This window comes from Panulirus ornatus, chromosome 11 (genome assembly GCF_036320965.1).
Source record: "Panulirus ornatus isolate Po-2019 chromosome 11, ASM3632096v1, whole genome shotgun sequence".
In the NCBI taxonomy this organism is placed as follows: domain Eukaryota; kingdom Metazoa; phylum Arthropoda; class Malacostraca; order Decapoda; family Palinuridae; genus Panulirus; species Panulirus ornatus.
In genome coordinates this window covers 11,514,328-11,531,007 of record NC_092234.1, presented here as the reverse complement: position 1 = coordinate 11,531,007, position 16,680 = coordinate 11,514,328, and the positions used below count along the sequence as shown (strand labels likewise).

The window sequence follows — 16,680 nt, the reverse complement described above, 5'->3', positions numbered from 1 at the left end:
ATCGCATTCTACTAATCTGTTATTAGACTTCTACTCACTACGTTCAAATTAATGGTGTCTCATAAAAATCATCCTAATTATAATGAAGTACATACTAAATAGTAAATCTATGTACACTCACCGATTTGAATGTAACAGATTCCCAGAGGCAGAGGAATAGACGAGATGAAGCACAGCAGAGTAATCACATGGGGTACATTTCCGTGAACTAACACTACAGCCACTTTCCTCGTTCGCGGCTTCGCGCCATGATTTCCAGGATCAATTGAAGACCATGTTCTTTAAAATAAAAATAAAAAATACTTAAATTCGACCTGATAATTCTATCAAATAAAGAAATCAATTGTATTTTCGATAATGAATATATTTTTCCATCATAAGAATTATCAGAAGACTGATAGCCTACATTCTTCACGTTGGTCTGTCGCTCAAGTGACTGGTCGCAGGCAATGAACCCAGAAACGGAGGCAACAACGACGTAATTTGTTCTTTTGCCCAAAAACTAACACTGCTCTTATAAAAAAAAGGCGGGGGCTATGGATTAAGTATCTTATAAGTTTACAGGGATGTATTGGAGTACTGTCACATAATATCACTCCTGTTTATCAGTCACAAAGCACTGAAATATGTCTACTGTTACTTTTAGGAGTTCCACCAGGACGACTGTCAACCTGTGACAAACTGCTCCAAGGCCTGGATATCGGTTCGAGTCACAAAGACTTCGAACTAACTTGTTCAACGTCTCGAACTTCGTATGACGAGTCATATGACTACCAGCAATTCATACGACAAAAAAAGGAGAAACAAAAATAGAAGCGTTGCGCAGTAACAGATACTACGTTACTGGATTGGCACACCACTTATATATATATATATATATATATATATATATATATATATATATATATATATATATATATATATATATATCATACAAACCTCCAACAGCCAGGATCGAACCCGCGACCCCGATGCCACAGGCAAGAATGCTATAACTAGGTTATGGCCCATAGCCTAGCGGTAGGGTTCCCGCCTATGGCACAGGGGTCCCGGGTTCGATCTTAGCTATTGGAGGTTTGTATGTTTTATAAAGATGCGCGTTCCTATGCACTTTATTCGTATATATATATATATATATATATATATATATATATATATATATATATATATATATATATTCAGAACATATTCTGATAATGTGCATCTTAATGTTCGTTTGGGCTCTTGTCAATGACAGCCCGTTACGTGGTGTGCCATTAGTGGCACACGTTGAGTACGTTTGTGAACGCTTTTAGCTGAAGTGGATGAGTGTATTGTATGTAATGTTAATACTAATGGTTTAGATTAGTAACGGAGATTTCATACCACCATATACATTAAAATTGCTGAAAGTGTACTGGGACTGTGTTAATTTGAACAAGGTAGCAGTCATGAGACTTACTAGAATGGATTATTTGTACAATTCTTAAATTCTATTTTGTTTACGAATATTTTGTTTACGAATAATCGTGCAGCGTCCTCTCAAATGATTACTAGTGTAGGATTCTTTACGAACGATTCACAATACAACAATTATAGACTGTGATTTGGGATCAATTATGGTAGTGCAAATATCCTTCTCTCCATTTTACACAGCCTAAGAAAATATACTCTGAATATTCATTCAATACTGTATGTTACCTGATTAAAGATATCTATTTGTCGCTAACATTTAATTGTAAATAGTATCGCATACAATGAATTGCTTGCTAATCAAATCATATAACAGCAAAACCCTGATATTTTGATAAAAGACTTGCACGAAATGAGATTGAAATACCATTGCTGTGTGTACTTAGGTACTGTACCGTCGTGCTCAAGCGTCTGAGTCTCAGTAATACAGAACTGACCTTACCTTGCAGTGCACCAAGGTTCCACTTGCCCAAAGACCTTACCGTACCAGTGATGTTGGTGGGGGCGGGCAGCGGCATCGCCCCATTCAGAGGATTCTGGCAACACTACTACGACATCAGGACGCAACAAAAGGGTAAGGAGTTCAATGAATACTGTCACAACAAAAGTAAACACAACTGATGCTGATAAACTTTGCAATCCCGTGACCGGCAAACACACAGCAATATAATGCAATATCTAAATACACCTTTACTATTTGCACATGATTATGTTGATTTGGCCTCATGGGAATATAACAAGGACCCATGTAGGATGAGGCATTCTCTAAAGTATGATGGTCACAAGAGAAATGTTCGAAAATATTATCATCGAGATCATTTCAGTTCAGACGGTGACGTGGTCTATGGAGACCTGAAAAAAATAAGGATCATAATACCCAGAGACCCCTGCCCTCACTCAGCAGTTGGAACACTATATAGATAAGCACATAAGACACAAATAAGGGAGAAAGACTTTACAATTCATACTTTTGTGACTATGTGTTACAGTACTTTGAAAACAAGGCATAGAAATATAAGCCAGAAGCTTACAAATATATATCTTAACTCAGAGAGGATTCCAAAAGGTCGAGATCAGAATAATTCTTCTCTAATCACTGGATTCACTCTTAATACCGACTCTGAATTGCTTTAACCTGCAGGCCCAGGTTGACAAGTTGCCTGTGGTTAAAGACGTCTCTGAAGCTTGCTCACCGCTGGTGAAGCTTTTCCACCAAACCACCTATGTGCAGTAATATGCACAGTAATATATGAAAACTTTACATTTGATTATCATTTAGAAAAATATTAGAGTGCTCATCGTATATGTTGTACCAGCTGTGAAATTGAATTATACGCCTCGTAACTGAGAGGTAAAGACGAATTGTTGTACGTTTACGTCAAAGATAAACTACAATTATTACATTACAGTGGATATACTGAAACAACGGAAAATATTACAATTCTCAGTGTAAAATAAACATTCCCAAAGTTCCATCTAAACGGAATCAGGCTTGGGGTTTCATAGCGATGCCGCAGTATGTTTCAGAGTCGACTCTAATCCAAAAACGAAAAATATGCCGTCAGAGCCAGAGGGCTAATTGGATTACCCCATAACCATGTGTGACCTACACGTCTGTACGTTTGCAAAAGAAATGACTGATTGACGGGACACATGACTAGTTGTTTACGGTTTGCCAACCAATACCAACCAATCATCAGGGACCTAACACATTGCCCTCTGACACTGACAAACAATCACTATTCCTGTTACATTCAAGCCTATTATAATGAGTCATCCTGTTTACGGTTTACCATCTCAACATAAACGTAAAGTTAACTGTCTAGTTTGTGGTAAGTTATCATTTTTCGAGGGCAATGTATACACTTTATGCTTCAGTCGTTTAATAATCTCTATACCATAAGATGGATTGCACACCTCAATAAACGAAATTTGTCTTATGGTAATCCCTTTTGAACGATGGTATGATCCTTGAGCACAACGATATGATCCTCGACTCAAAAGCTTTGGCCGGGTCAAAGTTCATGTCATCACACTCAAGGGTAGTACCACAGTGCTCAAGGCTTTGACAATTACTGTCTGAAATTCACTACCTACTGTTGGCAGTTCCGGCAGGAGCCACGGGAGAAATGACGTTGTTCTTCGGGTGCAGGAGCCATGATGAGGACCTGTATGCTGACGAGAAGTGGGACATGATGCGCTTGGGAGCCCTAACACGGACCCACCTCGCCCTCTCCAGGGACCCCCAAATACCTAAGGTGATCCACTATACTTAGTACACGCGTACAGGTCGGGTGTTTGCATGTAAAGCAGTGCGAATATGTGTGTTACTTCATGATATATAATGAATTAAAGCAGGTGTCAACTATAATTCTACTTCCTAATTCATGGTGGATTTAAGGATACCTACCCTAACAAATAACACCATGAATGTACCGGTGAAAGTAATTGAGGTAAATAAGGTACTCTTAATTTGGGCTCCCGTGTTCTGTCTTTCATCAACGTTTTATAATTTCGAAGGTCTCAGCTGCTGCAAAGGGAAAAAATCAAGGTAGCAGTATTTTTTCAGTCATGAAAGTAAAGGTTTGTAACCTGTCATAACGTGTATAACTAACATATACATAATTTTAAATACTGCATATAAAATATACATATATTATTGGCATAGTAGTGTTGACCCCATGCAGCCTATGAAGCTGATACGAAAATACCTTTGCCGAACTGATCCTAATATCAATCTCACAAATTCTGTTGATGTAGCATTTCACTGTTCCACTTGAGGTCCAAACTTTACCTTGTTAATTTTTTTATTACTCGTTTAGTCAGCAACGGAAGACATTGATGCCAAGAATTTGTTCATATCTCGCCAGCAAATACCACCCTGTATTTTTCAAACCGCAAGACTTTGTGCTAGAACAGCTTTGGTTTGGTACATAATCAGAGTTGTGTTGTTCGTATTATTAAAAAGTCAAACCTAAGTTTGTTGCACGAGGAAATCAGCGTAAAATGACCATATCATATGCTATATTGCCTTATAAATACAAAATACCCACACTATTGAACTTTCATCATCACTAAAGACCCAGCTGGTAGTAGGTTTCTTTAATTCTTTTACCAAACCTTTAGACAGCCTTATCCACTCTTAACCCTCCAGTCGTCCTGTTTCTCACAACTGTATTGTTACCAAAGACATACCTGATTTTGTGAATGTTGGTCAACAGAGCTACGTACAAGATCTGCTTCTAGTGTACGGGAGGGAAGTCAGCAGGCACCTTTTGGATGAGGACGGTCACATCTACATATGTGGGAGCCAAAATATGGCTGACGGCGTACAAGACATATTGAGGCTCATCTTGCAGAACCACGGCCACCTATCCCAGGAGAAGGCAGTCACCTTCCTCTCTCAGCTCAAGGTGAGTGTCGAGAGCCTCCTGTCTCATCTTCAAGTAATGGTAAATGATGCTTGTGGCCTGCTTAACACCATACAGTGACCCAGGAAAATACTGAGGAGCTGGATACGTGTGCGACAGTGATGTGTGTTTAGAGGTCAATGAAAATCTTGTAAGCATATTGTGATTATTATCATTATCAGAGTAGTAGGAGTAGTAGTAGTAGTACCAGTAATAGGCAGCAGAAGTAGAATTATCCTTATCATCATTAATATAATTATTATGAGTTGGAGTAGTAGTAGTCGCAGTAATAATAATAGTAGTAATAGTTGTAGTAGTACTACTGGTATTAGTAAGAAGTAACAGCAGTAAGTAGTAGTTGAAATAGTGGTAGTAGTAGTAGTAAGCACCAATATTAGTAGCAGTAGTAGTAGTGAGTAATACTGCGATGTAGTAAGTACTAGTAAGTGTGAGACATTAATGGAATGCCAGGCCCTTGGGCCCAATAGCCTGGGGAGGATGGGGGTGGGTTGGGGGGTTGACTATGAGATCCTTCTTTCCTTAAATCTTCTCAGGCCTCGAAATTATGGAGGAAATGAAAATGAGAGGAGGTGCCTTTCTTTGAAAAAATGACCTCCCAATTCAAAGGGTGAGCAAGAGTATTTTGGCCCTAGTGCTCCTGAATCCTTAATACACACCATTGGCAGTAGCAGCAGCATCAGTAGTAGTAATAGTACAGCTGTTCATTGTATTTCCTTTCTCCAACAGGAAGAAAATAGGTACCATGAAGATGTTTTTGGCATCAGAGTACATAAATGAAGAGGTAACTATAGTGATTATGTCCACAATACAACAATACATCGCCCTACCTTAATGAAGTATGGCAAAACTATAGAAATGGCCATCCTTCTACAAGATATGGCTCGACTACAGGCCATCCTTCTACAAGATATGGCTCGACTACAGGCCATCCTGCGACAAGATATGGCCAAATTACACCACAGTTGTAAACACACTGATACGAGACATGAACATGTTTGATGGAAGACATGGACTCACTTGATCATAGAAATAGACATGGACACACTGATGGAACATAGGGACACAAGTGAAAATGGGGACAAACTAATGAAAGACATTAACACACTGATATAAGATGTGCACAGATATAAGATCAAGGCAAACTGATACAAAATTTAGGCACACTGATATGTAATAGGAACACACTGCAACAAGAAAAGGCCACAGTCCAGTGGGTTAAAACTACACTTCAGCAAAACATCGCCACACTCCAGAAAAAATGGACTTCCTCTGGTGAACCTAACCAAGCTGCAGGGGAACATGGATGCAAGTGTTCAACAAATGGCAATACTAAAGCAAGACAGAAACTCTTAGCATGAAAGAGAGACACAGCTAAACAGGGACAAAAAGAGAAGAGAAAAACTACAGTATAATTGGTGCAAGAAAGGGACACATATAGCAAGGCAAGAAGATTTAGAATGATACAGAAACACATACAGTACAAAAAGTGCACACACAGCATGATAAAACACATCATAAGACGGAACATACCTCTTGGCATAGACACATTACATTACGACAGAAAAAATACATCAAGATAAGAGCACAAATATCAAGACAGGGACACTCTGCAGAAAAAAAAGCAAATCAGAGACTCACTAATGCAAGATAAGGTCACATACAGCAAAGAAGGCACAAATACAGCAGGATAAGAGACAGGACACACCATAGCAAAGCATGGGCACACTAGAGTGACATGAACATTACAGCAAGATGTCATCTACATATTATGCAATAACCAACCTCTACTTAGTGGTTTATCAGATGATTGCTTTCATTACATACATATTATATAGGTTTGTGACATTTCATGTGTGGTGGGGTGGCAACGGGAATGGATGAAAGCAGCAAGTATGAATATGTACATGTGTATATATGTATATGTCTGTGTATGTATATGTTTGTGTATGTTGAAATGTATAGGTATGTATATGTGTGTGTAGGTGTTTATGTATATACATGTGTATGTGGGTGGGTTGGGCCATTCTTTCGTCTTTCCTTGCGCTACGTCGCTTGTCACTGATAATAATAAAAAAAAAAAAAATATATATATATATATATATATATATATATATATATATATATATATATATATATATATATATATAATACTAAAGCAAGACAGAAACTCTTGGATAGGGGTGAAAGAATACTTCCCACGCATTCCTCGCGTGTCGTAGAAGGCGACTAGAGGGGACGGGAGCGGGGGGCCAGAGATCCTTCCCTCCTTGTATTTTTTAACTTTCTAAAATGGGAAACAGAAGAAGGAGTCACGCGGGGAGTGCTCATCCTCCTCGAAGGCTCAGACTGGCGTGTCTAAATATGTGTGGATGTAACCAAGATGTGAAAAAAGGAGAGATAGGTAGTATATTTGAGGAAAGGAACCTGGATGTTTTGGCTCTGAGTGAAACGAAGCTCAAGGGTAAAGGGGAAGAGTGGTTTGGGAATGTCTTGGGAGTAAAGTCAGGGGTTAGTGAGAGGACAAGAGCAAGGGAAGGAGTAGCAGTACTCCTGAAACAGGAGTTGTGGGAGTATGTGATAGAATGTAAGTAAATTCTTGATTAATATGGGTAAAACTGAAAGTTGATGGAGACAGATGGGTGATTATTGGTGCATATGCACCTGGGCATGAGAAGAAAGATCATGAGAGGCAAGTGTTTTGGGAGCAGCTGAATGAGTGTGTTAGTGGTTTTGATGCACGAGACCAGGTTATAGTGATGGGTGATTTGAATGCAAAGGTGAGTAATGTGGCAGTTGAGGGAATAATTGGTATACATGGGGTGTTCAGTGTTGTAAATGGAAATGGTGAAGAGCTTGTAGATTTATGTGCTGAAAAAGGACTGGTGATTGGGAATACAGGGTTTAAAAAGCGAGATATACATAAGAATACGTATGTAAGTAGGAGAGATGGCCAGAGAGCGTTATTGGATTACGTGTTAATTGACAGGCGCACGAAAGAGAGACTTTTGGACGTTAATGTGCTGAGAGGTGCAACTGGAGGGATGTCTGATCATTATCTTGTGGAGACTAAGGTGAAGATTTGTATGGGTTTTCAGAAAAGAAGAGTGAATGTTGGGGTGAAGAGGGTGGTGAGAGTAAGTGAGCTTGGGAAGGAGACTTGTGTGAGGAAGTACCAGGAGAGACTGAGTACAGAATGGAAAAAGGTGAGAACAATGGAAGTAAGGGGAGTGGGGGAGGAATGGGATGTATTTAGGGAATCAGTGATGGATTGCGCAAAAAGATGCTTGTGGCATGAGAAGAGTGGGAGGTGGGTTGATTAGAAAGGGTAGTGAGTGGTGGGATGAAGAAGTAAGATTATTAGTGAAAGAGAAGAGAGAGGCATTTGGACGATTTTTGCAGGGAAAAAATGCAATTGAGTGGGAGATGTATAAAAGAAAGAGACAGGAGGTCAAGAGAAAGGTGCAAGAGGTGAAAAAGAGGGCAAATAAGAGTTGGGGTGAGAGAGTATCATTAAATTTTAGGGAAAATAAAAAGATGTTCTGGAAGGAGGTAAATAAAGTGCGTAAGACAAGGGAGCAAATGGGAACTTCAGTGAAGGGCACAAATGGGGAGGTGATAACAAGTAGTGGTGATGTGAGAAAGAAATGGAGTGAGTATTTTGAAGGTTTGTTGAATGTGTTTGATGATAGAGTGGCAGATATAGGGTGTTTTGGTCGAGGTGGTGTGCAAAGTAAGAGGGTTAGGGAAAATGATTTGGTAAACAGAGGTAGTACAAGCTTTGCGGAAGATGAAAGCCGGCAAGGCAGCAGGTTTGGATGGTATTGCAGTGGAATTTATTAAAAAAGGGGGTGACTGTATTATTGACTGGTTGGTAAGGTTATTTAATGTATGTATGACTCAAGGTGAGGTGCCTGAGGATTGGCGGAATGCGTGCATAGTGCCATTGTACAAAGGCAAAGGGGATAAGAGTGAGTGCTCAAATTTCAGAGGTATAAGTTTGTTGAGTATTCCTGGTAAATTATATGGGAGGGTATTGATTGAGAGGGTGAAGGCATCTACAGAGCATCAGATTGGGGAAGAGCAATGTGGTTTCAGAAGTGGTAGAGGATGTGTGGATCAGGTGTTTGCTTTGAAGGATGTATGTAAGAAATACTTAGAAAAGCAAATGGATTTGTATGTAGCATTTATGGATCTGGAGAAGGCATATGATAGAGTTGATAGAGATGCTCTGTGGAAGGTATTATGAATATATGGTGTGGGAGGCAAGTTGTTAGAAGCAGTGAAAAGTTTTTATCAAGGATGTAAGGCATGTGTACGTGTAGGAAGAGAGGAAAGTGATTGGTTCTCAGTGAATGTAGGTTTGCGGCAGGGGTGTGCGATGTCTCCATGATTATTTAACTTGTTTATGGATGGGGTTGTTAGGGAGGTGAATGCAAGAGTTTTGGAAAGAGGGGCAAGTATGAAGTCTGTTGTGGATGAGAGAGCTTGGGAAGTGAGTCAGTTGTTGTTCGCTGATGATACAGCGCTGGTGGCTGATTCATGTGAGAAACTGCAGAAGCTGGTGACTGAGTTTGGTAAAGTGTGTGAAAGAAGAAAGTTAAGTGTAAATGTGAATAAGAGCAAGGTTATTAGGTACAGTAGGGTTGAGGGTCAAGTCAATTGGGAGGTGAGTTTGAATGGAGAAAAACTGGAGGAAGTGAAGTGTTTTAGATATCTGGGAGTGGATCTGGCAGCGAATGGAACCATGGAAGTGGAAGTGGATCATAGGGTGGGGGAGGGGGCGAAAATTCTGGGAGCCTTGAAGAATGTGTGGAAGTCGAGAACATTATCTCGGAAAGCAAAAATGTGTATGTTTGAAGGAATAGTGGTTCCAACAATGTTGTATGGTTGCGAGGCGTGGGCTATGGATAGAGTGGTGCGCAGGAGGATGGATGTGCTGGAAGTGAGATGTTTGAGGACAATGTGTGGTGTGAGGTGGTTTGATCGAGTAAGTAATGTAAGGGTAAGAGATATGTGTGGAAATAAAAAGAGCGTGGTTGAGAGAGCAGAAGAGGGTGTTTTGAAATGGTTTGGGCACATGGAGAGAATGAGTGAGGAAAGATTGACCAAGAGGATATATGTGTCGGAGGTGGAGGGAACGAGGAGAAGAGGGAGACCAAATTGGAGGTGGAAAGATGGAGTGAAAAAGATTTTGTGTGATCGGGGCCTCAACATGCAGGAGGGTGAAAGGAGGGCAAGGAATAGAGTGAATTGGAGCGATGTGGTATACCGGGGTTGACGTGCTGTCAGTGGATTGAATCAGGGCATGTGAAGCATCTGGGGTGAACCATGGAAAGCTGTGTAGGTGTGTATATTTGCGTGTGTGGACGTATGTATATACATCTGTATGGGGGTGGGTTGGGCCATTTCTTTCGTCTGTTTCCTTGCACTACCTCGCAAACGCGGGAGACAGCGACAAAGCAAAAAAAAAATATATATATATATATATATATATATACATATATATATATATATATATATATATATATATATATATATATATATATATATATATATATATATTTTTTTTTTCATACTATTCGCCATTTCCCGCGATAGCGAGGTAGCGCTAAGAACAGAGGACTGGGCCCCTGAGGGAACATCCCCACCTGGACCCCCTCTCCGTTCCCTCTTTTGGAAAAAAAAAAAAAAAAAAAAAAAAAAAAAAAAAAAAAAACAAGAGGGGAGGATTTCCAGCCCCCCGCTCCCTTCCCTTTTAGTCGCCTTCTACGACACGCAGGGAATACGTGGGAAGTATTCTTTCTCCCCTATTCCCAGGGAATATATATATATATATATATATATATATATATATATATATATATATATAGGGAGCGGGGGGCTGGAAATCCTCCCCTCTCTTTTTTTTTTTAATTTTCCAAAAGAAGGAACAGAGAATTGGGCCAGGTGAGGGTATTCCCCCCAGGCCCAGTCCTCTGTTCTTAACGCTACCTCGCTAATGCGGGAAATGGCGAATAGTTTGAAAGAAAAGAAAAATATATATATATATATATATATATATATATATATATATATATATATATATATATATATATATATATACATATATATATACATTTCTTTTTTTCTTTCAAACTATTCACCATTTCCCGCATTAGCGAGGTAGCGTTAAGAACAGAGGACTGGGCCTTTGAGGGAATACCCTCACCCGGCCCAATTCTCTGTCCCTTCTTTTGGAAAAAAAAAAAAAAAAAAGAGAGGGGAGGATTTCCAGCCCCCCGCTCCCTCCCCTTTTAGTCGCCTTCTACGACACGCAGGGAATACGTGGGAAGTATTCTTAATCCCCTATCCCCAGGGATAATATATATATATATATATATATATATATATATATATATATATATATATATATATATATATATATGGATTTGTATGTAGCATTTATGGATCTGGAGAAGGCATATGATAGAGTTGATAGAGATGCTCTGTGGAAGGTATTAAGAATATATGGTGTGGGAGGCAAGTTGTTAGAAGCAGTGAAAAGTTTTTATCGAGGATGTAAGGCATGTGTACGTGTAGGAAGAGAGGAAAGTGATTGGTTCTCAGTGAATGTAGGTTTGCGGCAGGGGTGTGTGATGTCTCCATGGTTGTTTAATTTGTTTATGGATGGGGTTGTTAGGGAGGTAAATGCAAGAGTCTTGGAAAGAGGGGCAAGTATGAAGTCTGTTGGGGATGAGAGAGCTTGGGAAGTGAGTCAGTTGTTGTTCGCTGATGATACAGCGCTGGTGGCGGATTCATGTGAGAAACTGCAGAAGCTGGTGACGGAGTTTGGTAAAGTGTGTGGAAGAAGAAAGTTAAGAGTAAATGTGAATAAGAGCAAGGTTATTAGGTACAGTAGGGTTGAGGGTCAAGTCAATTGGGAGGTGAGTTTGAATGGTGAAAAACTGGAGGAAGTGAAGTGTTTTAGATATCTGGGAGTGGATCTGTCAGCGGATGGAACCATGGAAGCGGAAGTGGATCATAGGGTGGGGGAGGGGGCGAAAATTTTGGGAGCCTTGAAAAATGTGTGGAAGTCGAGAACATTATCCCGGAAAGCAAAAATGGGTATGTTTGAAGGAATAGTAGTTCCAACAATGTTGTATGGTTGCGAGGCGTGGGCTATGGATAGAGTTGTGCGCAGGAGGATGGATGTGCTGGAAATGAGATGTTTGAGGACAATGTGTGGTGTGAGGTGGTTTGATCGAGTAAGTAACGTAAGGGTAAGAGAGATGTGTGGAAATAAAAAGAGCGTGGTTGAGAGAGCAGAAGAGGGTGTTTTGAAATGGTTTGGGCACATGGAGAGAATGAGTGAGGAAAGATTGACCAAGAGGATATATGTGTTGGAGGTGGAGGGAACGAGGAGAAGAGGGAGACCAAATTGGAGGTGGAAAGATGGAGTGAAAAGGATTTTGTGTGATCGGGGCCTGAACATGCAGGAGGGTGAAAGGAGGGCAAGGAATAGAGTGAATTGGAGCGATGTGGTATACAGGGGTTGACGTGCTGTCAGTGGATTGAATCAAGGCATGTGAAGCGTCCGGGGTAAACCATGGAAAGCTGTGTAGGTATGTATATTTCCGTGTGTGGACGTGTGTATGTACATGTGTATGGGGGGGTTGGGCCATTTCTTTTGTCTGTTTCCTTGCGCTACCTCGCAAACGCGGGAGACAGCGACAAAGTATAAAAAAAAAAAAAAAAAAAAAAATATATATATATATATATATATATATATATATGGAAGAAAAAAGAAAATCAAGGCTCCTTAATGTCTATAAAGACCTGCCTCCTAAAGGTGAAAAGGTTACAGGAAAAGGGGGGAAAATGAAAGAAGGAAGAGAATTCCACTACTTTTATATTAAAGAAAAGACGGAGGCATCCTAATAGTCAAACCTCGAGTGGCTGGTTTCCAAACAGAAACAGTAGGAAGCAACAGCTAGCCATACGTCACAGGTCCAAGCCATGGTAGTAGAGACACTTAAGACAAATGGAAGAAAAAATAAAATCAAGGCTCCTTAATGTGTAAAGACCTGAGTCCTAAAGGTGAAAAGGTTACAGGAAAAGGGGAAGATGAAAGGAGGAGAATTCCACTACTTTTATATTAAAGAAAAGATGGAGGCATCCTAATAGTCAAACCTCAAGTGGCTGGTTTCCACACAGAAACAGTAGGAAGCAACAGCCAGACATACGTCACAGGTCCAAGCCATGGTAGTATCGACACTTAAGACAAATCAGAGAATATATCAAAACAGCATGTGTAGAACAGGAAGAAGGCAGTTACATCATGGTAGACAGAATGGGATGGTTGCAGACAGGTAATGCCTAAAGAAATGATGAAAAAATGAAGCTTTTGCTTCCACTCTTAGCAACAGGGAGGTGGACAAAGAATCATCCCAAATATGTGAGCAGTTCTCCATTCTAGGGCAAATAAAATCCCTGTAACTATGAAGTAGCTCAAAAGAAAAATTATTAGGGCACCTTTACAGCACCCACAGTTTTAAAGATGCATACTTTATGATGCTAATCATGTGAGGTTTCCTAGATAGAGTGAAAAATATGATTATGTCTGATATAATTTTTTTCATGGTACTGCAGGGCTGAATTGTGGTGTTCTGAAACAAGGAGGGAAAACAAGTGATACTTGAAAAGGTATATAAGGAGTAGTTGCATTTTAGCAATTATGAATTTAACGAGGTTACTGCTTCTCCATGATGAAGTGCTAAACAGGCTAAAATATAAAGAAGATACCCTCAGTGTGAGAAAGAGAATGAAAATTAAAATGAGGAGGGAGGGGAAAGTGGTGAAGTGTGTAAACTGGAATCATCGGCATAAGAGTGAATAGGGTCAGAGATTAACAAGATAATTTAGGAGAGGAAAAGTGAATGATAGAAATAATCTCTGAGCTACACCACTGTTGATAGGATATGGGAAAAGTTATACCATCAACAATTACTGCAATGGATTGGTCAGAGAAGATGCTATGCATTTGGAAAAAGAAAAACAAAAAAATCAAAGGAAGAAAGTTTAGAAAGCAGACTTAAATGCTTTGGAGATGAGGACCATAAAAAAAGCTCATCAACATCTCTTAGTGAGGAAAACCAGAGTTGCCATATAGGAAAGACAGTCACTAGTGGACCTCAAACTGCAAAAGCCATATTGGTGATCAGGAAGACGAGAAGAGGACTAAAAGTAATTAGCAAAGTGAGATTTAAGGAGAGTTTGAATTACTATGCTAATAGTTGGAAGGGTTAAAACAATCTCCCTCCCAGTAGATTGGCTGCACTAAGATATGCTTCCAAGAATAAGGGAAAGCCTGGGTTTTTGGATAAAATCAAAATTGGCAAGGAAGGATAGGAGGTAGCTGAGGTATACTCCCCTAAGACATGAGGGGATATGTCGTGTGGGCCATATGCCTTCCCACTTGGAGCTGGGAAAGTATTTGGAAGACCCTGCATGAAGAAAATATGAGTGGCAGTGTAGGTTCAGCATGAGGAGATTGTGATGGAGTACATGGAATCATCAAAAGTCAAATCATAGAAAAATAATGCACAAAAAATAGTTGAATTAGTGTTGGAGAGTTAACCACAGAATGATCATGTCAGATGAGAGGCAGAAAGGTTGAATTACTTTGGGTATTGCAGATGTTTTGATTAAGGATCAAAGATTTGTCACGATGTCAAATCAACAAATTTATTTTATTTAAAAGTGATCTTGACTTTTGGGAGAACAGCTTTGTAGTGATTCTGAGCAGAAATGAAAGCAGACTGGGTTTCACTGGAGGGAGAGTTTCACAACCCCATATGCTCCATCCCTGATTTGACAGGCATTAAAGAGGGGTGATCAAACCATAACAGGGAAAGAAAGATCAAGTAGAGAAGGAGGTAGGATTCCATACTGGCCAAGATATCCTCTGCTATATGGTTAGATAGCTAGAGGCATCCTTGCCATCAAAGCAGTATCTGTTTCAGGAAAATTTGGTAAAGAAGCTGTACAAGGATGACTGATAAGCTTTCCTAAAGAGCCAGAGTTGGAGTTCAGAGGTGGGGATACCCAATTAGAAGATACCCAATTAGAAGCAATAAAAAAATATTTTGTGAATTATGAAGTACACTATATTCTCATCATATGCTATTTCTGTTATTTGAAGCAATCATATGTGATTAAGACACTCTAAAGTAATGGGATCTTCTTCCTCTTTCAAAAGTGTTGTATGTATCATAATAATAAGCAAATTCTTATTTGAAAATTTTGCATTTAATACTGAAGCAGCTTATAAAGTGAAAAATATTGTTTATTTCTTTTCCTTAGTAATACATATATGTAGTTTTTAAAAATCATTGTACTCTGAATTTTTTTACCTTCATTTCTAATATAAATTTGAAATGCACCCAATTTCATAAAAATAAAAAGTGAGATTTGTATCAAATATTATTACTGATCATTACATAATTATGTAATAAAACTACTTTACACACTGCAGCAATACTCTGACATTTATATTATATCAAGAACTAAAACAAGACAAGAACACACAATAGGGCTCAAAGACACAGTATAGACACGGTATAGCAAGTCAGGGACACCTACTAGAAGATAAACATGTTATACAAAACATACAACAAAATAAGGACACATTTCAGTATTACAAGGAAGCACAGCAAGACAGACACACTTCATGACAAGACAGGGTCACACTTCAGCAAGGTAGAGATACATGCCTCATGGCAAGAACACACTACATAAAAGAAGAGACGCACATACAGCACATTAGGTCACACTACAGGAAAAAAAGGGAAACATTTAGCAATACAGGGATATATTTCAGCAAAACAGAGATACTCTACAGCAAGACAAGGACATACTGCAAAAAGACAAGGTCACAGTGCAGCAAGACAGGGACACATATAGCATTTACCAAACTCTGCCTGTTTGTGGCTATTCTATGATTGGATGGTCATCTTCAGCAATGCTGGATTATTAGGGTACAATCTTGATGAAGAAGTTGTTCCATTCTTTCCCTGCAATTGTTTGTAGAGCAGCCATGAACCTGTAAGAACCCCTGGAGCAGGGGTCCTTGATGTTATAAAATAATAAAAGGTACATATACAGGAAGACTAGGACATATACAGTAAGACAGGGACACAGTAAAGCAATCAGGTAACACTACAGCAAGACAGGAATATGTACAACAAGACTAGAACACACCACAGTATAAGACTGTGAAAGAGTAAAGCAAGCAGAGCACACCAGAGCAAGACTGGGATGCCATACAAGATTAGGACACACTACATCAAGACAGAGGACACAATAAAGTAAGCAGGGCACACTACTACAAGATAGAGAATCACTAAGACATAAAGACATTACACACGGAAAGAAAAAGCAAGTAGAGCAAGACTGAGGCACATCACAAGAGATACATTATATCAAGACAGGTATACAAGACAACAAAACAGAGATATACTAAGGTAAGAGAGGGACACACTGCATTAACACTTGCACACAGAGCAATGCAAGAAATACATTCGCTACACAAGTTAGATAGAATATAACATGGACATTATATAAAAAAGACAAGAAATCATTGCATAAAAACAGATTCATAAAGCAAGCATGTAACATAAAAGGAAAACATATAGCAAGCAGGAGCATACTACAAGATGACACTATACCAGCAGTGGGACATATATGACAAGACTAGAACACACTACAGTAAGAAAAAGTCACTATACCAGTACATTTACATATGTAGCAAGATACATAC

General features: G+C 39.3%; 1 protein-coding gene across 1 annotated transcript in view; it reads left to right on the top strand.

Moving 5' to 3' along the window:
* LOC139751278 (nitric oxide synthase-like protein) overlaps window positions 1–10,361 on the top strand; it is a 55,109-nt gene extending 44,748 nt beyond the window's left edge. The window contains exons 23-26 of the mRNA XM_071666591.1: window positions 1,902–2,026; window positions 3,559–3,710; window positions 4,674–4,865; window positions 5,610–10,361. Of these exons, the coding sequence (XP_071522692.1) occupies window positions 1,902–2,026; window positions 3,559–3,710; window positions 4,674–4,865; window positions 5,610–5,660 (520 nt within the window). The 3' untranslated portion in view covers window positions 5,661–10,361. The remainder of the gene's footprint in view (window positions 1–1,901; window positions 2,027–3,558; window positions 3,711–4,673; window positions 4,866–5,609) is intronic.
* Window positions 10,362–16,680: the final 6,319 nt, after the last annotated feature.